Source organism: Trachemys scripta, chromosome 11, assembly GCF_013100865.1.
Source record: "Trachemys scripta elegans isolate TJP31775 chromosome 11, CAS_Tse_1.0, whole genome shotgun sequence".
NCBI classification, from domain to species: Eukaryota; Metazoa; Chordata; order Testudines; family Emydidae; genus Trachemys; species Trachemys scripta.
Genome location: NC_048308.1, coordinates 19,441,875 through 19,467,721, shown reverse-complemented (window position 1 = coordinate 19,467,721; position 25,847 = coordinate 19,441,875). Strand labels below are relative to the sequence as shown.

Sequence of the window (25,847 nt, the reverse complement as noted above, 5' to 3'; positions counted from 1 at the left end):
ACTGTTGATGACTGAAGTGTGCTTTTCATCCCTGGTTTATCTGTGAACTACATTTGTATATAGTTAGCTAGTTCTTATTTAGTGGTACTTGTTTGGTACTTTGTACCCTTATTTATTGATTTTTTTAAAATGTATTTTATTATTGTTGAATAAGCAGGTGTCTTCAGGCTTCACCAAGTACCAGGGTAAGTCTCTGCCAAGGTCCCCTGGCTTTAAGCCCTGTTCCAGGTGTCATAAAGTGTCATTACTGGTTCTCACTCTCTCTGTTTAAAGTGGAGTCTGAGTTGCCATGGCTTCAAAACTGCAATGAAGAAGAAGAGAGAAGATACATCCTCATGGAAACTGCTCTTCTCCCTGAGCACCATGAGCACCTGTGGCCTTCAGAACCAAAAAAGAGGATGTCTTTGACTTCTTTAAAATCCTCTACCACAGAAATAAGCCACTCCAATACCAAAGATAGACCATGCCCAATGGCTCACCACTCCCTGGTACTGCCTCAGAGTGGGGCTCAGAAGACTGACACATTGATTCTGGTACCCATTCCAGGGCCGACGAGATCACATACTTCATTGGTGGCAACAGTGGATCCATCACTCCTGCTTATTGCATGGCAGAGGGCTCCGTTGCTATGGACAACAACAGAGACCTACACAGCTATGAATGGCCTGCTAGTACCTTTGCCATTCATTCCTAGAGAGGGATGTCTACTGGCGCTGTCGCACATGGTGCAGGCTTCAGCATTGACACTGGTATCTTTCATGGTGCCCATGAGCCCAGGTCTGGTATCATTTTCCTCAGCTTCTTCATAAACAGCACCTAGACCACTGGTACCCACTCCACCTCAGCACATGGTACTGGTAGCTAGGAAGCTTCCAATGCTGTTCTGTTACTTCAGTCTTGATGCAAGTCCCAGTCCCAATCTATGATGTCTCCTCCCAGTATTTCACCACAACTCTTACTCCTTATCAGACTCCTAAGTGGTTCCTGTGTTTCCCATTTCAGGGAATCCAGGGCATCCTGCGGAATTCATTCTCACTCTCACTGAAAATGTTCTGACAAGAGCAGGAAATTGAGAGATTGGAGTACCTGGTCCAGACACAGCTGGCCTCTGGTACTGGTAGGAGGAGATTACTTCTAGTTCACCATACTACCCTTTGATGTTTCATTCATGCCAAGATTGTTCACCTAGCGCATGATGGTGGTATCAGCCAGTTTCTGCCACTGGGACAAGTACATATATATGAATGAATAGTTGGAATGAGACTACTCTTGTCAGCAGATGGAGAGCAGTTTCCATTGGATTCTCTATCTGTTCATCCACTTAGGCCTGAAAATATACAAACAGAGAAAAATAAATCCCGTCATCAATACAAAGAATAGAGTTCATTGGGATGGTCTTGGACTTGACATCAGCCAGGGCTTATCTGCGACAGCCCAGGTTTCCAGTTGTAATAGGACCTTTGTTTGTTGTTCAAAGATCAGCCAGGAACCACAATGCAGAACTGCCTTAGTCTCCTGGGAAACATAACTGCTTGTACATATGATCCCTTATGCCAAACTGCATCTCGGCGGTATGCAGTAATGGCTCAAGTCAGTCTACCATCTTCAGCTACAACACTTAGACAAGATAGTATGGATACCAGCCAAGGTATAGTCATCTCTAAATTGGTGGATGAACCAAGACAACATGGAAGTGTGAAAAGGAACGAATTAGGTTTTCCAACTGGATAAGTGTTAATAGAATAACCCTTTTTTTTTGAGTCCAGGGAATGTTAGCTTACTAGTTTTAATGCAAGCTTCTTTTCGGGTCAACTTTTAACTTGAACAGTATTTTTCAGATAAGGACATTTGCTTATTCTTAGCCAACCAACAATTTATTAATCCACCCAGAACAATGAACAGCTCATCACTTACATGCAAACACAACCAATGTTCTAGGTATGTACTACATACACATTACAGTCTTGCATTCTATAATCACAGACTAAAGTTGAGGCTCAGCAGTTATATCAAAGAACAATGCATATTACCAAGATTTCTTATTACATTTACTTATGATAATAAATTCTCAATTCCTAACGCATTTATCACACTTCCAAGGATGTGCTGGTCTTTAAGGCTCCTTTAAGTGTGTGGTTACTACTCTTTGACTGGATTAGTCCAAAAGACGCACGTTTAGAATATTAAAAAACAATTGTGCAAAGTTCTCATTTTCAGTCTCTCCTAGGTCAGTTTGCTTGGACTTATAAAGGAGTTAAATCTAAAATATGGTTATTTGAGGTCTCACTAGAGAGTGTAGACTCAGAAAGATAACTTTCAGTTATTTATGATGAAGAATAAAAGAGGAAATAAAATCATTGAAATGAAATCTCAATATTTCTTATCTTGTTAACTCTGGGATGGAAGAATGGCCTTTCCACACAGCTGGTCCAGGCATTGGTTGCACGTAGGATGCTGCAGCTTCTTTTGGGTCCAGTCAACTCTCTTGAGCACATGGTGACCTCAGTTTTATATAACCTAGTTTCAGGCTCATTAGAGGGGTCCATCATCTGATTCCTACTGGACACTTGTCAGGTGGGTCATTAGATTTCATTTCTCTTATTTTCACCGCTGCTTCCATTGGTATCCAGTAGATGGCTTTTTGGTATATAACAAATATACTTAATTCTTAACGAAGGCTTTTTAAGTTTAATTCATTTCAAGGATTTTATTTCATTATTAGCCCCCATTATTAATTGGGATTCCCCACTTTTAAGCAAATTATTTTAATATTTCAAAGTTATACCTTAGTTTTTATCTTTTAACATACCTTCTTCCTTCTGCCTGAAAATTCCTATTATATCTAAAGTGCAATAATTAGTTACAATGCAAACCAACAAAATCCTTATCTTCTAACTTGGGAGGACATACTCCATATATTTTTGATTGTACATCAACATTTCACATTATTTAAGACTTATAATAGAACAAGACATTATTCACATATGGAAGGATGTAGTGCTAACTCACAAGGCAAGCAAATGTGCAGCTTCTAATATGGGGTGAGAGATTATCCATGGTTTTATTTGCTATGCAAGGAAAGCAATGTGCAGTTTATACATTGGGGTGAAATATGTGGCTTGGATTTCTTGGGGTAACAGGTAGTTTGCCCAATTTTATGTTCAATCTTGCAACCACATTTCTAGCTTGCTTAACTTAAAGTTTTCCCACCCATCTGTTTATTCACTCGCAATGTGCAATGTGCCGGTTTGCTCAGGAAAGCAGTGTGTCACCCTTCTTGGTAACTTGAAGTTTTTTTAACTAGATTGAGAGGGAGAAACCGGTTGCAAATTATGAGAGATTGCTGCCTACATAATTAACAATACTCTGATTTAGCCATGGTTTCTCTTCTTGGGGAGAGGAATTTCTGACCTAGGCTGATATGTGGGTCCTTAGACAAAGTGTCTTGAATGATGTGAACCATTTGCTTCATTATCTTTACTTCCTAGGAAGATCCTATTCTGGAATAAACAGAGGTGGATAGCTTTATTAATTTTCATTAGGGCCAGAAGGAATCTGTAGTTGTTAATCATTTCAGACATATCTGTTCTCTATATCCCTTGCACACATGTGCAGGGAAATCCAGTTATCACTGGTTCTCCCCTGTATTACCTTGGTAATGGACACTTCCACCATGGGGTAGAGATGGCATTTGGACAACCTGCAAGCTCATGGCTTTAGGTCCACTCACAAGGCCAAATTAAACCTAAATTTCCTTGAGTTTGCTTACAATATCCATAGTCAGCAGTTCCTGCCATACATTCAGAGAAGGGCTATCCAGTTGCTCACCGACAATAGCACAGCAGTGTTTTATGTGAACAAGCAGAGGTATGCCAGGTCAGACAGCCTTTGCCATGAGGCAGTGAGGTTGCTGAATTTCTGCATATAGAACTTGTTAACTCTCATGGTTTTGCACCCCCCAGGAGTTCAGAATGTCTTAGCAGACCACCTGAGTAGGTTGTTCAACCTAGATCACAAATGGTCTCTCAACACAACCATTCAAAGATCAGTGTTTCAAGTAGGGGGAGTTCCTACATTTCACAACTCACCAGAACTGGAAATGTCCTCAATTCTGTTCAAGAACAGGTAACAGTCTCGGGTACATCTCAGACAGTTTCCTGTTACTTTGGGACAAGGCCTTGCTGTATGCATATCCCGCTGTTTCTTAGAAAGAAGGAGGCCCACATGGGATGTGAATCTCTGAAGTGGGGGGCACAGCAAAAAAAAATTGTAAACCCATGCCTTAGTAAATGGAAATATTTCTCCATCTGAGATGCTAGCCACAGTATGTCTCCTACGCCATCTACAATTCAAAAGATTTTGAACTCTCTTTTACATCTTAAAGAGTCAGGTCTGGCAGTCGCCTCCATTAAGGTGCATCTGGCTGCCATTTCAGCATTTCACCCTCATATTACCGGAAGGACTGTTTTTTTCTAATACTGTGACAAACAGTTTCCTAGAAGGTCTAACCAGGCTGTTCCCCACCTAATCAAGGATCAAACTCCACCTTGGGACTTGAATTTAGTGCTGTCAGCTCTTATTTGACCTCTATTTGAGTCCTTGGCATCCTGCTTATTGCTATGCTTCTCAGTGAAGGTAACCTTCTTAGTAGCCATCACCTCTGCGAGGAGAAATGTGGAGTTACATGCCCTGGTAAGAGATCCTCCATAAACCATATTCTACAAGGACAAGGTGCAGGTCAGGCCACACCCTAAGTTTCTTCCCAAAATAGTGCCTCAGATTTTCACCTCAGTCAGTCAATATACTTACCAGCCCTTTTTCCCCAAAACCACATGTTCACAAAGATGAACAAAAACTCCATACTTCAAATGTACTTTCAACTTCCATACTTTCAGGCTTCTTTCCAGCTTTTTGTATCCTATGCAGAATGAATGAGAAGTCATCCTGTCACAACACAACAATTCTCCAAATGGATTATCAGCTGCATTGTTTTGTTATGCTCCATGAGAAGCTTTCAACACATTCAATTAGGGAACAATCGGCATCCATTGGGGAAACTCTCCCGTTGTGAACATCTGCAGAGCATTGATATGGTCCTTTGTTCACACATTGCTAGACACTGTGCAATTACTTCTGCATCAAGGGAAGAGGTGATTGATGGGGGAAAGATGTCCTACAGTCCTAGTTCCACTTCCATCAAAAAACACTTGGGAGTCACCTTCAATGTAATGGATATATGCAATCACTAAAAGAAGAAAACGCGGTTACTTTTCTTTTGTAACTGTTGTTCTTCAAGATGTGTAGCATATGTTAATTATATGACCCAACCTCCTTCCCCAAAACATCAGAATCACTGATCTAGAGTCTAGTTCAAAGGAACTGAAGGATGTTACAGGGCAGCTCCACCCATTATATCCTCATCCTGGACCCTGCAAAAAGTCAGAGTGCATGTCTGTCTGCCCCTTTGGGTCCTGCTAGGGAAATCTCTCCAGCAATGGTGCATCAGATGAGTACCCACACCATTACACTGAACAAGTGTTGTTCTTCAAGAAGGCGAGTAACCATTCTCTCTCTCTCTCTCTCTGTGTATTATTTGGGCTAATTACTATTCATTTTATCTATTCACACAATTTATGACAAGATCCAAAATTTACTGTACTGTAAATGATGCAAACATACACACCTAAAAGTATCCATAATTAGTCTAAATTATTGTAAATATACTAGAAGTCAAAATATTTTATTCGTAGTCTTTCTTTGAGAAACTTCCTAAATAGAAACACGGACACCTGCTAAGGACAGAGGTATTTTTTCAGCATTTTTGTATCATTGCAGCTATTTTTCATCTATCTGTAGTTAATTACCATAGATTTTACTCTGAAAATCATTTTAATAAATGATTTATTTGTTTCAGAACTAATCAGATAATTAAAAAAATACTACAAAACCTGTCTCAATAGGAATTAACAGTAGCAGTAAGCAGAGCCTTGCTTTTTCCTGACTTCTTGTATATCTTAATGTCACAGGGGAGGTGTTCAATTTCACACGGGAGTACGTACCAAATTAAACATCTTGCATTAAATATTTGACTGTACATGAGTTCTATTAGAGAGTATAGCAAACAACATGATGTGAAGTGTGTCTCTTCTTCTGAAAAACCTTCACATTACTTTTGGGTAAGGTGTCACTGCTTCTCTCTTTCCTTCCTACACCAATCTTACAGCCAAGAGCAAAAATACAAGTTTTCTGTATGAGTGGTGTTGGCAGTTGTCCTCAGGGCTCCACCAATCTTGAGTTAACAGTCCCCCCTTCACTATTACACTAGAGCCCAGATACCTCCACCCAAAGAGGACATCTGAATTTTGGCTCCTACATCTTCACATCAGTCTCTGGCCTACACTAGTCTGAGTTCTACTTCTGCTGTTCTGAGAAATTACTGGCCTTTGTCCTCAGGATGATGGTGCCTTTAAAGTCATCTGGATTTGAAAAAAAGGAAAGGGGGGCTGAACCAGCAGAACAAGTGAGATATCTTCCTCCTCAGGCTCCCTTTTTGTCCCTCCTGCCTAGATAGCTCTCTTTCTCTCTGTCTCTCTTGGGAGATCAGAGATCTCTCAGGTCCACCTCCTTCACTTAGACATTGAAGGGGACACCTAGGAGACAGCTCTGACTAAAGGGATGTGCAAGGCTCTGATAAAGATGGGCAACTACTCTCCTCTACCTGTAAGATCTGTGCTTCCCTAGCCTAATAGCTGTTCAATAAATGCTCACAAGGAGAGGAACTAGGAGTTTGGATTTCATTCAATGTCCACTAAATTGCTATGCAGCCATTTCCATTTCAGCATCAGCTCTTCTCCCTCTCTGTCTCCTTCTCCCACACATACAACCAGTGCATCTTTGTCCTCCCTTCCTATGTTCTTTTACCCTCCTATTCCTGCCCTCTCCATCATCAAACCTCCAGGATTTCCCTAGACTGAGGGAAGGTCAACGGGTAGGGAGGATCATGGATATCATCACAAAGCTAATACCACTTTAAAATCTCTCCCTACCCTTTACCAGAAGCAAGGACAACTAATTAGTCCAAGAGGAAATAAGGGTGCTGAACCATGCTTCAGAGCAGGAAGGAGAGATGTTTTATGGACAGAGAAGTACACTTCCTTTCTCCCCCCTCCCCAAATGAAACTGGGCCACATTTCTTGAAGATGTTGAAGCTCTGATATTCCTGGTATCCTTTTCCATGTTATCTGATCCAAAGAAAAAATAAACAGATACAAACAGAAGGCAGTTCCCTATCAATCTGGATACTGAGGAAATTTTATGGCAACTTGGAACATCCAGATGCAAAGCCTATTTTTCACAAATTCTTAGATCGACTTGACTCATTACCAAAGTGTGAGGGTTTTAGCCTTGTATTCATACAACCTCAGTCACCTTACTTAAGAAGTCTTCTTTATCTGCAGACTGCTCTATGCCCCATAAGGATGCCTATAGCAGAAATCTGGAGACAAACGTTAAAAAAAATTGGTAACTGAGGGTAGTGTGGCTTTCACTGCAGCAATCTATTGTGCCAAAGCTCTGGTTGTATCACTGTGGGTTTTGGGGGGCTAATTCTATACAATCCAACAGCTCTGAATTCTTTTAATGTTGTTCTCTTTGATTTAGTCACATTTTCTCCCTACATCTTGACTGACAGTCATATAGGTTGGACTCTGGAATAATGCATTGCAGTAAAACTTGCAGATCAAGCAGCCACTCACTATCACTTCATTAAAAGACTAGATTTTTTTTCTGATTCCATGGGACCACTTTAATACCTGAAGAATCCAAAGAATTCCTTTATGTTGTATGTAAGCCTTATATATCCTATTTTTCCTCTTACTACAAGGATCTTCGGCGGTTTGGAAATACTCCAGACAGAACCTTCTTCTGACCAAAGATCCAAATGACATACGTCTCCAAATAATCCAAGTTTAGGTTTAAGCTGGCTGATGACACTAAGATGGCAATGGAAAGTTTGTGATCCCAGAGGTGTATTCTCCACCCCATTCCCCATCCATTATTAGTGGAGCAATATTACCAATGAACAGCAATTGATCTCATTTTCTTCAGGGTCTTGTGTTCAGCTCTCTCACACAAATAGCTTGGTTCATTCACTTTCCCATCCCTTCCCTTATTCAGTGGAAGAGACTTACTGTTCAGCATTTCAGAGAAAATTTCAGAGCAGCTTGCACATTCTCCAACCCATTAGTTTGGATGTTTAGTTTAAGATTGCTGATGTCTTATTCAGTCATACAGTGGTCACCATTAAAAGACAACTTTTAACCATGGTTAGAGCAGGTAAGCAACTGTGTGTAAAATGATCATTAAAAAAATATCTGTCCTTTTTCATGCTTAGGAGCATTTCCAATGTGCCACTTTATACTTCAGACTCATCTCACTCAGATCCTAACTGTGGTAGTTGCAGCTGTTCATAGTCAGATTTCTGATATGCCATACATTGATGATTAACTAGTCCTTGCATGATCTCTACAAGAAGCAATAGTTATAGTTTGAGAGTTGGTTTAGTTGGTAGCCCATCTGAATTTCTGGTGAACTTTGAGAAAAATGAATTTCTCAGCTGTTAGTCCATCTCACAAGTGATCACAATACCGGCAGAGGTATTCCCTCTGCAGAAATGAATCTCACCAACAAGAGAGAAGCAAGCCTTTCAGATGTTGAAGTCATGATATATTTCAGTCTCTGCACAGGCTGCCCTTGCTGATACCAGTTTTTCAGTCTCCTGAGAGCACCCCTTTCAAGTGGCAGGACCATGCTTCCACTTCTCTTTGGGATGGGGCACCACACCCCAACCATTCCCTGATTATTTTCCCCAGATTACACCCAACCATGATACCTAGCAGCCCCAAGGAGTTAGCATCTGCAAGTTTTCTTTAAGGAGACTGTGAACAGTGATATTATACAGTAACAGAGGCATGTTCTCCAAAACAAAATATGATTTATTTTGGCCAAAGGGCACATGTTTTTTGGAGAAGTGTATTTAAAATAACATAGTTCTATATGCATATTGTCTTACCCATGACTGGCATTCCCCTCAGATCCGTCGGTGGACCTGCCTGAGCCTTAGGTTCCCTCATTATCCTGTTGTAACCTGCTAGATGCAAACCCTGGTTCTTAATCACTCTCTTTCTCTGGGTCAGCCTGAAGCATGCTCTTTCTGTTTCTCCTTGTGACATCTACCAGTTGAGCTGACCACCCTCTCTTTCTGCCAGGGGGATCTTTTTTATCTCTCTCTTAGTCCAACAGCCCTTCCTCATGGTTGTCACTGAGAAGTCGGTCTGCCCAGCTATGAATCTGGCTATTGTTTGAAAGAATGCTCCTTATCTAGACCATTGTTTCAGCTGGCCTGTGTGGTTTCTTTAACCACTAACCCCTTTTTGATCTAACTGTGCACTCAGGCATGGTAATATCACACAGCAACACATGGTGCTTGTAAAAATAATACAAATATTTCCCAATTCTCACAATGCAGATGCTTGAACAGGCACAGTGGCTATGATTCAGGATTCCAGTCCACATCCACACTCCCTCCGTCACTAGTGGAATTCCAAGGTGGAGGTTAGGACCTTGGGACATCATTTTCTTTGTCAGATACTGGGAGGAATTGCCCACAAAATGAAAAACAAAACAATTTTTTTTTGAAAGGAAATGACTTTGGTAAGACCCTCACAAGAAGATCCGCATATTGGACAACAACCATTAAAGCTATGGGTGTAGCTTTTTTTAATTGAGTGATTGCTCGGGGTTTATGGTTCAGCCAATGGACAGCTTTTTGCAATGGTTACCTCTCTTCCACTCCTAAACTTCTTCAGTTCATGCCCAGTGGACTGTTAAGTGCCCAACACTACAGATGGTTTCTTTGAGAAAAGTTAATTCATTTGTCCCACCACCCTTCACAGCACTAGTGCTCTGCCTTCCTCTGACCCAAAACAATATGGATTCATCCTTCTACAATCTGAAGATAATTGTGGCCCCATCATTGTGACACGTCAGAATGTTAGGAGGTTATGCTTTGATTATAAGGCAAGGCTTTCCCAGTCTCAAACCACAGGAGGGCTCTTCCCTTTCTGCTTCTTGGTTGCTTCCTTACACATTGCTTCTAGAGCTCAGTTAAGACCTCTCCTGTCTAGAAAGGCAGGAACTTTGGTTGATTAGGGGATATGGGCATGAAAAGTCTCTTCTTCATCTGCAACCCAGGACCACAATTTGATTGGTTTAATGATGCTGTCCCATTGGTATGCTATATATAGCTTCCAAAATTCCAGGCATATCTACGCTATAGTCATGTAATCTTCCCCCATCAATCGTTGCTATCATAATGGGACTTTCAGGAGAAGAGTCTCTGCAATGTTTGCTTGTTTGCCTAACCTATTTTATATATACCTATCATGATAGCATCTGGCTGTTAGGGAGCCTTATGCTTTCCTATGCACTCAGTCAAAACAATCTCATAAAATATTTCATCTTCGACATAGTCTTTGACTTCATTTCTGTGTCATCAGCCTTCCTCACCATTCGGTAAGAAGAAGGATATTATGTCTCCATTCCTGGAAATAGAACACTCAAATCAAACAAGCTCTGATTGTTTTTCTCTTTCAAAGGCTGATAATAGGTCTTAAATAAAGCTCAGAAAGACTAAGCAGAAGATAAAAGAAACCAATCCCCTTTACTTTTCTTGCCACAGAAATCTTTCTAGATTTTGACACTAATTGGGATCAGACTTCAATTAGCCCTTCTCGAGGCTGTTCAGAACCAAACCAAAACCAGGCAGTTCAAAACCAAACCAGGCAACGAAGGCCACAAAAAAGGCAAAAAAAAAAAAATCATACAAGTTGCCACTCTCCAAGATAGCAAAATTCACCATTTTGCAAGAAAATGACCAGTGAGTGCTATTTGTGGTCTTGCGCATATACTGGAAAAAACTCAATCAGCTTCATCTAGCATACCACTTCTCTCCTTTTCCCATCTCATCAAATTCAAGATAACATAAAGCTATTGGCAGGTGTAAAACACCTGGCAGACATTCAAGCAACAAAGCCTGTCTCAGTTGGAGACTTCTTTGCTTTTTGTACCATAGTTTGCTATTGTTCCCAGTTTTGTTTACTATTATGATTATGTTTACAAATAAAATATGGAAACATCAAATGCATAAGTACTACATAAATATACAGTAAGTATAACACAATCTTTTGATTTCAATAATAATAAATGCCAGTGATTACTTTGTATTTTGAATACCATCAAATATTTTGTATTCAAACATATGTGAAAAAGTGGACCTGATTCTTTTCCTTTTTAGGGGCTAAACAATGTGATTGCAATAGACTTTGATTATAGAGAGGAGTTCATCTATTGGATTGATTCCAGCAGACCAAATGGCAGCAGAATAAACAGAATGTCTTTGAATGGAAGTGACATAAAGGTAATAATAATGTAATTACTAGAATTAGGGAAGTATTACTATAAATAAAGTAAGATCAGATAGAAAAAATACTATGTCTGGTCTTTATTAAATTTCTAAAATGTGTGGTTAATGTTTCTTTTTCATAATAGAAGTCCAAAATCCATTTCTGTTTCTCAGCTAATATGGACCTGATTAAATCTGAGAACTGAGACCTCTGCAACGTAATGAAAATTTCTAGACTGGAAATGCAATAATTCATCCAGAACTAATCAAAATAATTGTATCCCTGAGCCAAATTCTATGACTTAAAAGGTCGTTCAGTGTAAGATTTATCTTGGGTATAACTTTGTACTGGGAGAGGGATAGCTCAGTGGTTTGAGCACTGGCCTGCTAAACCCAGGCTTATGAGTTAAATTCTTGAGGGGGCCATTTAGGGATCCTGAGGATTATTCCTGTTTTGAGCAGGGGGTTGGACTAGATGACATCCTGAGGTCCCTTCTAACCCTGATATTCTATGATAAGTTGATCAGTAAACAGATGTAAGTTAAGAAACAGTGTACACTGATCTAGCTTTCTGGAGTGTAACTTCTTCCATAATTTGTGATTTATGGACTGTGCCTAGTCTGTGTAGATGCTGGAGTTAATTTAATGTAACTGCTGTAGAAAATCCAGAGCAAGACCATGTCTTCGCTTTTGCACAGCAAAAGTTCTGCCTCTGTCAGTAGAGCAAGTTCTGTGATTCAGTTATTACTCACCTTTGTTCATTTAAACCATTTATTTTTCTTAATTTGGGGGCAGTAGTGAATAGTTATTTTATACTCACAGTCTCTCTGAGGGTACATCTACACTACCGGGGGGAGTCGATTTAAGATACGCAAATTCAGCTACGTGAATAGCGTAGCTGAATTCGACGTATTGCAGCCGACTTACCCCGTTGTGAGGACGGCGGCAAAATCGACTTCTGGGGCTTTTTGTCGGCGGCGCTTACTACCACCTCCGCTGGTGGAGTTAGAGCGCCGATTCGGGGATCGATTGTCGCGTCCCGATAGGACGCGATAAATCTATCCCTGAGAGGTCGATTTCTACCCGCCGATTCAGGCGGGTAGTATAGACCTAGCCTGAGTCTGACCTGTCCTGGGAAACAATGAAGCTGTGATGGGGTTTGTCTCACCACTGTGGCACCTCCTGCTGGCTGTCCTGGGAATTAGCTTAGTTCACCAGTGTGCTCTCATCTGGTGACATCTCACCACCATCACATCTGCTCAAGAAAGCATGCTGTCCCAAAGAACACAGCGTCCTCTTCAGGATACACCCTGCGGCTGTGTCACTCTGTTCTCCCCCTTCCGGGTTAACCATAGTCCCCTATCCCTGAGGGAAAGAGGGAAACTGAAACCCACCCACTACTTCAGGTCCCGGCCCAGGGACCCTGTAGATGGCAGCCATGTGCTGTGTCTCCTCCAAACCCTCAGTCTACTTCCCTGGGCTACTTCCCTGCAGCCCCAGCACCTTCTCTGCCCTTGTCTCAGGGCCTCAGCATGCCAGCAGTCAGCTGGGAGCTTGCTCTCACTCCCCTGATTCTGCCTAGCACTGCTCTGTCCGAGGTGATAGCTGCCTTCTGCCAGCAAGGCAGCCAGTTCTCTCTTTGCAGCCCTTCTTCTATGGGCCAGCCTGCCCTCTCCAATTGTCTGCCTGTTGCACAGCCTCCCTAGGGTACTATTAACCCTTTATGGGATTGTGTGCGGCATATGCCTCATCACAGAAGCATTGAGGCATTTGGATTCTCAGGTTTCTCTGCTGCACTGTTCCCTTCCAGTCTCATCACCCTTGGCTGCAGAACAGAGCTACCTGGTGTCCATGTCTTTTTGCACTTACTTTAGCTAGCTTTCTTTGATTCTTGTATATATTAGTTGTTTTTAAATCTAGAGTTAGTTAGTTAGCTGTAGGATTAGTTGCCTGCTGGTATATCTTTGGAAAATTTTAGTTTTTCACTCTAATAGATGTTTTTTCCAGGTACCAGAACTTTAGAGTGTGTAACCCCAATTCTCTGGGATTTAAGCATTGCCCCTTCTCCCTTTTCTGTTTGAGACAGTCTCATGTTCGCAGTAAAAAAGAAACAAACAAACAAAAAATACCCTACCAGAACAAGACACTCCTCTGCAAGTGCTTTTCCCCCAAGATGAAGAATACAGAACAAACAACATGTGACAGATGTGTAATCGTGTTGCTTAAAGTAGTTCTGGAAGATGTTTAGATACTACAGTGGAAAGCACAGTGTAAAAAGCTACACCGAATACAATAGAATAGCAGAAGTACCATCTGCAAGTCCTCAAAGACTTTAGAAGCCCGAGTAGTGCACTTGCAGATGTTTCTTCTTTACTGCTCCAGGAGTTAGGTGTGAGACCCAGTGTTTCTGACCAGAAGTGCTCTGTTCAGTTTGCTTTCAGCTCCAGGGTTCCATTATCCAAAACTACAACCTCTGTCTCTGGTAAGACGAACAAGGTCTCTGAGAAACAGAGCACTGTTCATCAGGGAAAGTGAATAGTAGATTTCCTACAAAAAACTCCACTAAGAAAAGATCTAAGTCCTCACTGTGCTTCCATTCTAAGGAGATTCCATGGCCAAGTATGACTACTGTAGAAAGTCTGAGGTATCTCTGTACTGAGGCTGTGATACTACATCCCAACAGTAAATTGTTACAGACTGTTTCAGTGCTTGCTACACTGGTTACAGTAGCATCAATGTTGCAACGGTTTTGCCACTTCTTTCAGTACATAGTAAATCAGTGGCATCAACATTGGCACTCTCCCCACCTTTATTCTCCACTCTAGCCATGATGCTTGTGTTGCCACTCTGTTTGGTACCAGTTAAATATGTGGAAACAGGAGATTTGTTTTGGAGGAGCCTGAAAACCTGTTATCCACAGCTCTGAACATAAGATCATCAGTACCAGGTGCTAAAATATCTTTAATACTGGGGGTCTCCCAAGGTTTGACTGCACATAGACTTTCTGTGCAGCCTAATACTCCAGCTTTGTCAGCCCTTCTCCCAATCCTTTGCATGTGGACTACTCTTTATTGTCTTCAGCTGAAGGTATGTCTACCCTGCACACTTCTTTCGGCGGCATGCAGAATATGTACCCATGTAGCCCCCTTAGTGTGAAGATAAATAGCAGTGTAGCCAGTGAGGGATGAAGGGTGTAGGTATGTACCTACATGCTCTCTACCTGCCTAAGCCGTGCCTCCTGTCGACACAGTTGTCATTAGCAGTGTTGTGTCCTACTGCTTCTCCGCAGCTGGAGCCTTCCCTGCTACAGGGAAAGACTCCGGCAATGGGGAGGCAACAAGGAAAGACTTTGCCAGCTCCCCACCGCTGGAGCTTCCCCTGTCAGAGTGAAAGACTCCTTCAGGGGGGAAAGGCTCTGCCAACTCCCATCTGTTGGGAGCCTTTCTCCTCTGCAGGGAGAGGCTCTGGCAGGGGGAGGTAGCTGGGAAAGGCTCAGCCTTTCCCTACTGCCTGCCCCTTGTCAAAGTCTTTCCTCACCTAAGTGAAAGGCTTCAGCAATGGGGAGCTGCTGAAGCTTTTCCCAACTGTCTCCCCCAGCCTGCTTTTCACTGCAGAATTTAGTGCCGCCACCAGTGGTGTGTAGTGTAGACATAGCCTGAATCACAGAGAAGCAGATAAGGGTCTCCAATATATTCCCCTAAGACACCTTCATGTGACTTTGTTGATGAGCAGGACAGTCTAGGGATTCTTCCTGGTCCAGATATTACAGATACCTCATATTCCTTGATACCTATTTGTGGCCTTTGGGCTGTTACCTTGTAATATCCAAGCATGTCTCTTTTGGAACTTATGCAATACATACAGACCAGAACGTCAACCTCTGTACCAACCTTGAGAGGAAAATCTTCAGCTACATCTCTGTTGTTGACTCCATAAAAGCATATCCATTCTGGGGAAGCTTCTGAAGAGGGTCCACCACATTTGCCGTTTGAGAAACGTCAACAACCATTTCATTCTCATGCCCAAATGTGGCAGTAGTTTCCTTGACCCCATCTCATGTGGGTTATTTTAAATATTTTCAAGATTTGATCAAGAAATGTGGCAGAATCTTTAGATATGCTCCCTGAAGAGGTTCAAAAATCTTCACTTAAACTTATCAATACGTTTCATTCAGCTAAGCAAGGGACAGTAACTTTCCCAGTTCTCATGGACCTGCCAGGAATGGAACTGCCGTGAACCTGCCAGGAATTTATGGAAGAAACAGACTGTTTCAGTCCCCACATCAAAGATATTGAACAAGAAATATCATGTCCCATCTGCAGGAGCCGAATTTATCTATACACACCTGATACTGGGCTGCTTCGTAGTTGTTGCAGCTATTGACAAATTAAAACAGCAACACAAAATGATTCAAACGAATACAAAAAAAGTGTCTAGATTTATTTGACTGCAAAATTTATTCTTCAATGAGTTTCCATTTTAGGATTTCAAACTATTGGACCCTACTGGCTTGTTATAAGTTTATGAACTATGACAAGTTTGTTTTTGTGGACAAACTACCTCCAAAGAAGAGAGAGGATTTGTCAACTTTAATTTCAAAGAGAGGACTAATCATGAAAACATCTAGCCAAGAGTCTCTTGAAGTGATTGACTCCACTTTTAGATTTATAGCCACTTTGGTAGTCATGTGAAGGGCATTCTGGGTTTAAACGTCTGGGTTTCCACATGAAGTTCAGTCAGTGGCTGATGAACTACCTTTTGAGAGCCTGGACCTTTTTAGCTTGAAAACTGATGATGTCTTTCACATCTGAAGGAATCATAGGCCACATTGTGATCTGTAGCAGGGTGGTTACCCGCTCCTGCCCTGAGGGGATTAAAACAGCCCTGGAGGAGGGCTGTGGAAAGGCAAGATGCCTGGGCTGATTGGGAGGAAACAGGCTCAGCTGGGGCCACACCCCAATCAGGGCCCAGCTGGCCCTATAAAGGCTTGAGCCAGGAGCTCAAGCACACGGTCTCTCTCTGTGTTCAGAGAGAGAGAAGGGCCTGGCTGCAGGGAGCTTTACCAGACACCTAGATTGGGAGGAGGGCTGGGGAAGGGCCAGAGGAGCTGGGAGCTCCAGCCTAGGAAAGCCTCAGGCTGCAGGCCTGGCAAGGCCTAGTAGGTGTAGGGTTGCAGGGGGCAGCCCATGGGTAGGCAGAGGCAGCAGGTCCGAACCCCTTTGCCTGTGATTAGTGGCTGATACTGCAGTCTGCCCTAGTGAATGGGGCTAGACGGAGACTGGGCAGTAGCCAAAACTGAGGCGAAGTGGGAATAGTGGGTGGGGGTTCCCCAGGGAGGGGAGACCCTAAGACTGAGGGGTTACTGCCAGGGGACAGCACCCCAGGTACAAAGCACCGGGGTCCTGGGAGGGACATGGGGCCACAGGTAAGGCAGATCACCAGCCTGCAGGGGGTGCTCCGGACGCTGGAAGATCTAATTCCCAGAAGTAACCAGCAGGAGTGAGTCTGCACACTGCTACACGATCTCTTAAAGTATTCATACCTGGCCCTAAAGAAAACAGAGTAGGCTTCATACTTATTCAAGACAGAGATCTACATTGGGTTCAAAGAGTTGCAGAGCCTCCAAGAAAGGCATCAAGAAAGAAGAGACCTTCTGCCTCAGCATCCTTTACACATCAGACTACATTGGCTGTGAAACAACCATTTTGGTGGGTATGTCAAAAGTAGCAATATCATTTTTCAGGACCCAGACCCTGGCATCCGTTCCTTCAGAAATTAAGTAAACTTCTTCCAAGAATGTATGGGCTTCAATTACATCAGACTGCTAGATATTAGAAATAGAATCAGTCATGTTCACAGAGCCTGTGTTGCAGTCCTTCCTCGTATGCAGAGTCAATCAGTTCAAATCATGACAGACAACACAGCTGTCATGTTCTATATAAATAGGCATGAAGGGCAATATCATTCCTGTTGTGTCAGGAGGTAATTCGTATATGGAATTGGTGTATCCATCATCAGCTATCCTTCACTATGATTCACTAAGAGAACATCTTAGCTGAAAAGATAAGCTTGCTTCTTTTGTCTACTGTGAATGAGAAGTAAAGGACTCTGTCATACAGAATATCTTTAAGGAATTGGATTACCCATCAATAAACCTCTTTGTAACAGACAAAATCAGCATGTTGGAACTTCTACTCGGGGAGACCTAGGATCTCTTTCAGATGCATTTGTAACTTCCCGGCCAATAAGTCTCCTCTATATGTACCCTGTAATTCCCTTAATCGCCAGAGTGCTAAGAAAGATCAGGCAGGATGTGGCCTTGGTCATCTTAATTGCTAGTACCCACCAAAGACATTTCTGGTACCTGGAATTGATTCTGCTGTCAGTTCACCCCGCAAGGGCCTTACTTCTTCTATTAGCCTTATTAATGCAAGACCAGGGCAGAATACTTCAATCTCTCAACCTCACCCGGCTACTGGATGTTGTTCTTAGAGCCATTGTGTCATAACTATAAAGGGAAGGGTAACAACTCTCCTGTGTACAGTGCCATAAAATCCCTCCTGGCCAGAGACTCCAAAATCCTTTTACCTGTAAAGGGTTAAGAAGCTCGGGTAACCTGGCTGACACCTGACCCAAAGGACCAATAAGGGGACAAGATACTTTCAAATCTGGGGGGGGCGGAAAGGCTTTTGTTTGTGCTCTTTGTTTTGGTTGTTGTTCGCTCTTGGGACTGAGAGGGACCAGACATCAATCCAGGTTCTCCAAATCTTTCTGAACAAGTCTCTCATATTTCAAACTTGTAAGTAAACAGCCAGGCAAGGCGTGTTAGTTTTTACTTTGTTTTCTCAACTTGTAAATGTACCTTTTACTAGAGTGTTTATCTTTGTTTGCAATACTTTGAACCTGAGGCTAGAGGGAGGTCCTATGAGCTCTTTAAGTTTGATTACCCTGTAAAGTTATTTTCCATACTGATTTTACAGAGATGATTTTTACCTTTTTCTTTAATTAAAAGCCTTCTTTTTAAGAACCTGATTGATTTTTCCTTGTTTTTAGATCCAAAGGGGTTGGATCCGTATTCACCAGGAGCTGGTGAAAGGAAGGAGGGGGGATGGTTAATTTCTCCTTGTTTTAAGATCCAAGGGGTTTGGATCTGTATTCACCAGGGAATTGGTGAAGAGTTTCTCAAGGCTTCCCAGGGAAGAGAATCCACTTGGGAATGGTGGCAGCGGACCAGATCTAAACTGGTAGTTAAGCTTAGAAGTTTTCATGCAGGCCCCCACATTTGTACCCTAAAGTTCAAAGTGGGGAAGCAGCCTTGACACATTGTGTTCCACAAATGTTCAAAATATATTCATTAGTGGCATCTTTTCCACATGAACAAAGACATTTCAATTCCTGTGATACCCAAATCCCTATTATTTTAGATTATTTATTTTTCTCTGAAGAATGCATGGTTGTCCATTCATTCTGTTAGGATTCACTTAGCTGCTAACTGTGCACATCATACATCATCTAGCCATCAGAAGATGTTCTATTTTTTAACACCCTCATGTAACTGATTTTTTGAGGGGACTAACTAGTCTGTCCACATTAAGGAGCCACCTCCCCATGGGACCTCATTGTACTTCTGTCTGTACTTCTTTTGAACCTACAGCAACCTGTTCCTTGCTGCATCACTTGATGCTTTTTGATCACAGTCATGTCAGCCAGAAGAATTGGAGAACATCAAGCACTCATGGCTGACCTACCTTATTCAATTTTCCATTAAGATAAAATATCTCTCAGATCCATTCCATCCAAAGGTGGTCATGGACTTCCATTTGGATGAAATGATACATGTACCTATTTTATTTGTCTTTTATTTGCAAAGAACTAAACCTTTCTGAACTTTCCCAGGATTGTTTATAGCAATTGCTGAGAGAATGAAGGGTGCCCAATTTCAACCTTAAAACTATCTAAATAGATTTTGTGTTGTATTAAGGCCCATTATGATATAGCTAGTCTAGAACCCCCAGATCAGATTATGGCTCATTCTACTAGGGCTTGGACAGATAGTGCAGCACCCATGTGAAATATTCCAGTTATAAACATCTGTAAGGTAGCCATTTGGAGGTGTTCATACTTTAATGAAACAGTATTCCATCATGGAAGCATTGATATCAGATATTCTTTTTGGCAGAGCTGTATACAGTCTCTCTTTAGGTAGGCTCTTAGCACTCACTTCCTTAGATCAGATCATTGCTTCTGAGTTACCAAGAGTGGAATGAATCTAGATCAATTGATAAAATTATCAACAAACACTGGAAGAAAGAAAAATTACTTACCTGTATCCTGTTTGTGTATGTGTGTGTGTGTATATATATACATATATTCCATGACTTGTCTGCCTTCCACTTGGGTGGGGAATCCTACATTTTTGACAGGGTTACTGGCCTAGTGGATGGGGATAAGCTCTAGGTGTGATATACCTTGAGTTTAGTAAGGCTTTTGACAAAGTCTCACATGATATTCTCACAAGCAAACTAGGGAAATGTGATCTAGATGAAATTACGATATGGTGGGTGCATAACTGATTTAAAAATCATGCTCAAAGAGTTATCAGTGGTGCACTGTTGAGGAAGTATATAGTGAGGTCCCAAAGGGGTCTGTCCTCAGTCCAATACTATTCAATATTTTCATTAGCAACTTGGATAATGAAGTAGAGAGTATGCCTATACAATTTACAGGTGACATGATGCTAGGAAGAAGTGCAAGCACTTTGGAGGACAGCTTAAAATTTAAAATTACCTTGGCAAATTAGAGAATTGGTCTGAAATCAACAAGATGAAATTCAATGAAGGCATGTGCAAAGTACTATATTTGGGAAGGGAAAATTAAATACAAAGCTACAGGTAGGGTGACCAGATGTCCCGATTTTATAGGGACAGTCCCAATTTTGGGGGTCCTTTTCTTATATAGGCTCCCGCACCCCATCCCGATTTTTCACACTTGCTGTCTAGTCACCCTAGCTATAGGTGGTAGTAGTGCTGAAAGGGATCTGGGGGTTAAAGTGAATCATAAATAGAATATAAGTCAACAATGTAAAACAGCTGCAATAAAGGCTAATATTCTGCAGTGTATTAACAGGAATGTCATGTGTAAGACAGGAATTAATTGCGTGCTTTACTCAGCACTGGTGAGGCTTCAGTTGGAGTATTGTATCCAATTCTGAGTGTCACAGTTCAGGAAAGATGTGGACAAACTGAAGAGAGTCCAGAGGAGAGTAGAAGAATGATAAAAGATTTAGAATATCTGACCAAGAGGAAAGGTTAAAAAAACCTGTGCACGTATAGTCTTGAGAAAAGAAGACTGAGGGGGGACCTGAAAACCGTCTTTAAATACACTACGGGCTGTTATAAAGAGAATGATGGTCAATTGTTCTCCATGTCCACTGAAGGGAGGACAAGTAGTTTTCAACTGAATCTGTAACAAGGGAATTTAAGTTAGATATTTGGAATAACTTCCTAATTATGAGGATGTTTAAGCACTGGGATAGGCTTCCAACACACGTTGTGGAATCCATGTCATTGGAGATTTTTAAGAACAGGTCAGACAAACACCTATCAGGGATCATTTAGGTTTACTTGATCCAAGCCTACGGACTAGACTAGATGATCTCTCGAGGTCCCTTCCAGCCCTACATTTCTGTGATTCTCTGACATTTGGATTCTGTGGAAGAGAAGGAACTGTGGAAGAGAAGGCAGTTAGGCTCGCTGTTCTCTATGCCCTTGATAAAGAGTACAAGAGCACTCAGGGCAAATGTGCACCATAACTGGAATATATATATACAGTCAATGTGAAGAACTCCATTTACTGTACAGGTGAGTAACTTTTCAAAGAAGCAGGTTTAAACATAAAAGGATATAAACTTTTATATATTACGAGAGATTCAAATGAAAATTGTTTTCTTGAAATGAAAAAGAAACCCTCTAAAATCAAAGATATTGATGTAAAATTTACATTTCTTTTTTAGATTTTTATAAAAATATCACATACATATATCTCAGTGTCTGAAATAACTGTGAAGGAGCAATTTCAAAATCCTTTGAGAGCGAGGGCCAATAGAAAAAAGAATCCAATTATTTGGGTTGCTGTTTTCAGCTAGGGTGACGAAATCACTGTAAATTGTAAGAGGGTTTCTATAACCATCCAGTTTTCATAAAATTGTTGAATGCCCCTGTGTAAAAGTTTGGAAGTTTGTGAACGATAAGGTTGGGAATGTTCAGGCATTAGGAAATTAAAATGTTCCTTCCCTTTGTCCATATGAATAAAATCCGCTGTTCAAAACAAGATTTAAGATTTAAAGTGATCTTGTCAAGTAATAAAGATCTTAATATTTTTTATTTGTAGTGTTGTTGTAGCCATGTTGGGCCCAGTATATAAGAGAGAGACAATGTGGGTAATATTTTTTATTGGACCAACTTCTGTTGGTGAAAGAGACAAGCGCTCTGTGGAATCCTCAATCTTGTCTCTTTCACCAATAACATTTGGCCTAAGAAAAGATATTACCTCACCCACCTTGTGTCTCCTAATATTTGTTGAACATATCCATAGTAATGGTTGAAGCAGATTATCTTGCAGCCTACATCTACAGTTAAAGTTGGAAAAGTCTTTAATTGCCACAAATGTTATATACAATTAAAAAGTCTACCATGTGCTTCAGATTTGCATGTTGATTTTAGATTCTGATGCAGATGCAAAAGCATTTACAAGTGCAAGGAAACCTTTTAAAAAAATCCTGTGATGAAGAGATTTGTAGTCCAAATATGTTTTAGATATATTTGGTTAAGCCCCACAGAAGCATCCAAAGAATCACATCTTTTGAGATCAACCCATCACTAGTCCATAAACTATTTTACTGGAATACTCAATTACTTCTGCCCTCAAAATTCCTTCCTGATAATTTGCATATAATCCAGCAGGCCTAACTTGCTAAAAAGCTTCAAACTCCTAATTTCAGCCAATTACATTATTTGGGAACTGCCTGATATTGCAAGGCACCTTACTTACCATTAGGGCATTTCCACCTCTTTGCAAAAAGTGTGTACTTTTATGCATGCATGCCTTGAAGTATTGGCATCACTGTCACAATGAAGAGGGATATGTCCCACTGTACTCTTGATGGGGGGAAAAGGGACATTGCCAAGAAACAGCCATCCTGAGAATGGAAAATCCTTGCCTTTTCAGTGTTCCATAATGATATGAAATTTTAAAAAACAAGTTTATTCTAAAAGGAACATTTTTTGTGTGACGAGGAAGATTTCAACAAAACAAAACAAAAGGCACCTCCAAAAACTAAATAAAAAAAATGCCAGAATACAATCGAGTGGTGTTCCTGGTTCAGTCTGCAATTTCTGTTTGGGATTCCCCATTCTCCCCCTGTGACAGAAATTACATTCCATCATCTTTGTTAAATAAATCTACTTCTTAAGAAATATCAGACTTTTTTATTATTGTATCACTTTTTTCCACAGAGCTTCACTGTGGATCCTGTATTCTTCTCTTAAACATTTTGAAACATACACAAATCAGTTTGGTTGTTAATTTTTTTCTAAGTATTTAATTGATTAACTCAGGGGTTCTCAAACTGGGGGTCGGGCCCCTCAGGGGGTCATGAGGTTATTATATGCAGGGTCGCAATCTGTCAGCCATCACCACAAATCCTGCTTTGCCACCTGCATTTATAATGTTGTTAAATATATTAAAAAGTGTTTTTAATTTATAAGGGGGGGTCACACTCAGAGGCTTGCTATGTGAAAGGTGTCACCAGTACAAAAGTTTGTATTAACTTTGTGCATCTTAATTCCTCTAGGTAGTACATAACACAGCTGTTCCCAATGCACTAGCTGTTGACTGGATTGGAAAGAATCTCTATTGGTCTGATGCAGAGAAAAGGATTATCGAAGTATCAAAACTCAATGGCTTATATCCCACTGTTCTTGTGAAAAAAAGGGTGAAGTTTCCTAGAGATCTATCTTTAGATCCTCAAGCTGGGTATGGAACAATAGTTTAATATACAATCAGAACTAGATAATGAATTATCATTAAAGTCCTCAAATATATTTTTTCCCCAGCGCAAACCTATCACTATCTAGTTTTTCCTTATTAGGTTTATTGTATATCATCAAGCTAAAATACACAAAAGATGTTAATTGTGTCTTCATATGTTATAAAAAGCAATAGTCAGGGAGATTAATGCAGGTTATAGAAAAAATAATTTTTGTTGTGTCATAACACATCTTGATACAAGATAATTTGTGTGGTATTTGTGTGGATCATATGGTATTTGTGTCATGTTAAATATGAAATATTAAGCATGGTCACATTTTTCTTTAAGGTATCCACTGCTTTGAGTTATATGCTAGATACTCTTTTCTACATTTGCTGTTATCCAAATTAATAGTGGGCAGTGAAATGCCACGTGTCTTTAAAAAACACTCTTCAGATTTCTTCTGCATACTAGTGCAAGGATGAAAAATGTTTAATAATGTTCCTGACTTAAATAGTTTTTGCCATTATTTTAATATGTACAATATGGTGAATTTTTTTAATACAAACAGTAGTAGTTGACCTGAGTTGGCCTTTGGGGGCATTCAAAAATGGCACTTCTCGGGGTTCACTATTAGTTTCTCTATAATTTTAGCCCTCATGGAAATTGTACAAACAAAAAGAGTTTGTAAACAGATCCAGTGCTGCCTTGCTTGAACCTACAGAAGAGTCAGATCAAAACAATAGTTCAGAAAAGTAGGAACTGCCATATCATTTAAATAACTTGTTATCCTGAAGCATACAGATAACAATTTACATGTCAACATTGTTAAATATTTCATTGCATGTACATTCATCTACATTAGGTTTCTACATGCAGTTTGAATATCACCATTATTGTTTTCTTCCCAATCTAAATCTTTACTGAACCAGAATCATAGGAATAATGGGCACTGACTAACTCACAGCTAGAGAGTTGTTTTTTTAAAAGTGCACTGTTGTGCAAACCTCTGTATTCTAACTGACTACTGTCTGTCAGAAATCACTGACCATTTGAGAATTGATATACACCCAGATATCTTTGTAGTGGGCAAAATTACCGATTAAACATCAATGAAGTAAATAATTTTGCTCACAATAAACAGAACTTCATCAGATATTTAGTTGTAAGCTTTCCAGTGCTGAGGCTTTATTATCATACCTATCTATAAAGCACCAACTCATTGCTGGCAATAACCTACTACTAGTAGTAGTAGTAGTAGTAGTAATAATAATTTATTAATTAATTAATAACTTCCCACTTTTCCCAGCTAATAGCAAAAGAAAATTTTAATTTCTAAGTGAGACATTGCAATGTACCAACAACTTGCTGGTGCTTCCTGTTTATGAGGTGATAACTGTAACTTCACAACATTTACCGCCTGGGTTTATTTAGCTTGGTGTACAGTTGTTGCCTCATAAACAGGAAGCACACTCAAGTCACCAATAAATATATGTATAAACAATGGCCACTAACAGATCAGTGTTAATATGGTTGAAAAAGTCATAAAAAGTCTGTTTGCTTGTTTCCCATAGTACAGTTTCAGCTCTTAAAATGGATGTTTACAGTATAGATCATTTTTAACAGGAATATCACTTAGGGTTATTTGATAAAAATAATGGCATGAAGTAACTGAACCCCTTTTCAGATAAATAAAATTTGCAAGTAGCATTGACTGCTTCATCTGAAATCATGGAATAAAGAAAGCTTGCTTTGTTTCCTTTTCAGATGTGAATTAAATATGTAATGCTCACTTTATCGTGGAGTACTAAGACATTTTTGCTTAAGAAGAATAAATAAAAATCTGATAGTGTCTTAGTGGAAATAAATTAATTATTCTTTTCTGTCTTTATTTCTTAAGGCTTCAATAATCTCAAATGCCACTGACATAAGAAAGCTAATGGGGTGGGGGCTATCAAAGGAGGAACAGCAGTATACTTTCCTTGAGGATGATCATGATGATACCACCTAGCTCTTACATAGTGATCCCAAACAATTGTCTGTCCAAGTCTGCAGCATCAGCATTCATAGTTGGAGAGGGGCTTTTGCTGGGAGTGTTGGGTCCAGGAGGTGGCCAGTTTTCATAGCATTATCCCTCTTCAGACCTACTTGGATATAGTAGTGCAAGATAATGCTGATCCTGTTGGCAGTATGTTGTGTTTCTTACCCATCCACTTTGGGTAAGAATGATTTAGCAGTGGTTGGTGAGTCCTTGTCAGCATGATGTGTGATGTCAGGATCACCTGATTGATTTCCCTGTCTGTCTTTGGCCAAGCCCTATTCTCTTTCTCTGATGATACTAGCCCCAGACCCATCTAT

The 25,847-nt window shown here is 40.6% G+C and overlaps 1 protein-coding gene across 1 annotated transcript in view; it reads left to right on the top strand.

Annotated features, from left to right (window-relative positions):
• Positions 1 to 25,847, top strand: part of LRP1B (LDL receptor related protein 1B) — a 1,021,752-nt gene that overhangs the window by 796,346 nt on the left and 199,559 nt on the right. The window contains exons 58-59 of the mRNA XM_034786032.1: positions 11,354 to 11,476; positions 23,313 to 23,494. Of these exons, the coding sequence (XP_034641923.1) occupies positions 11,354 to 11,476; positions 23,313 to 23,494 (305 nt within the window). The remainder of the gene's footprint in view (positions 1 to 11,353; positions 11,477 to 23,312; positions 23,495 to 25,847) is intronic.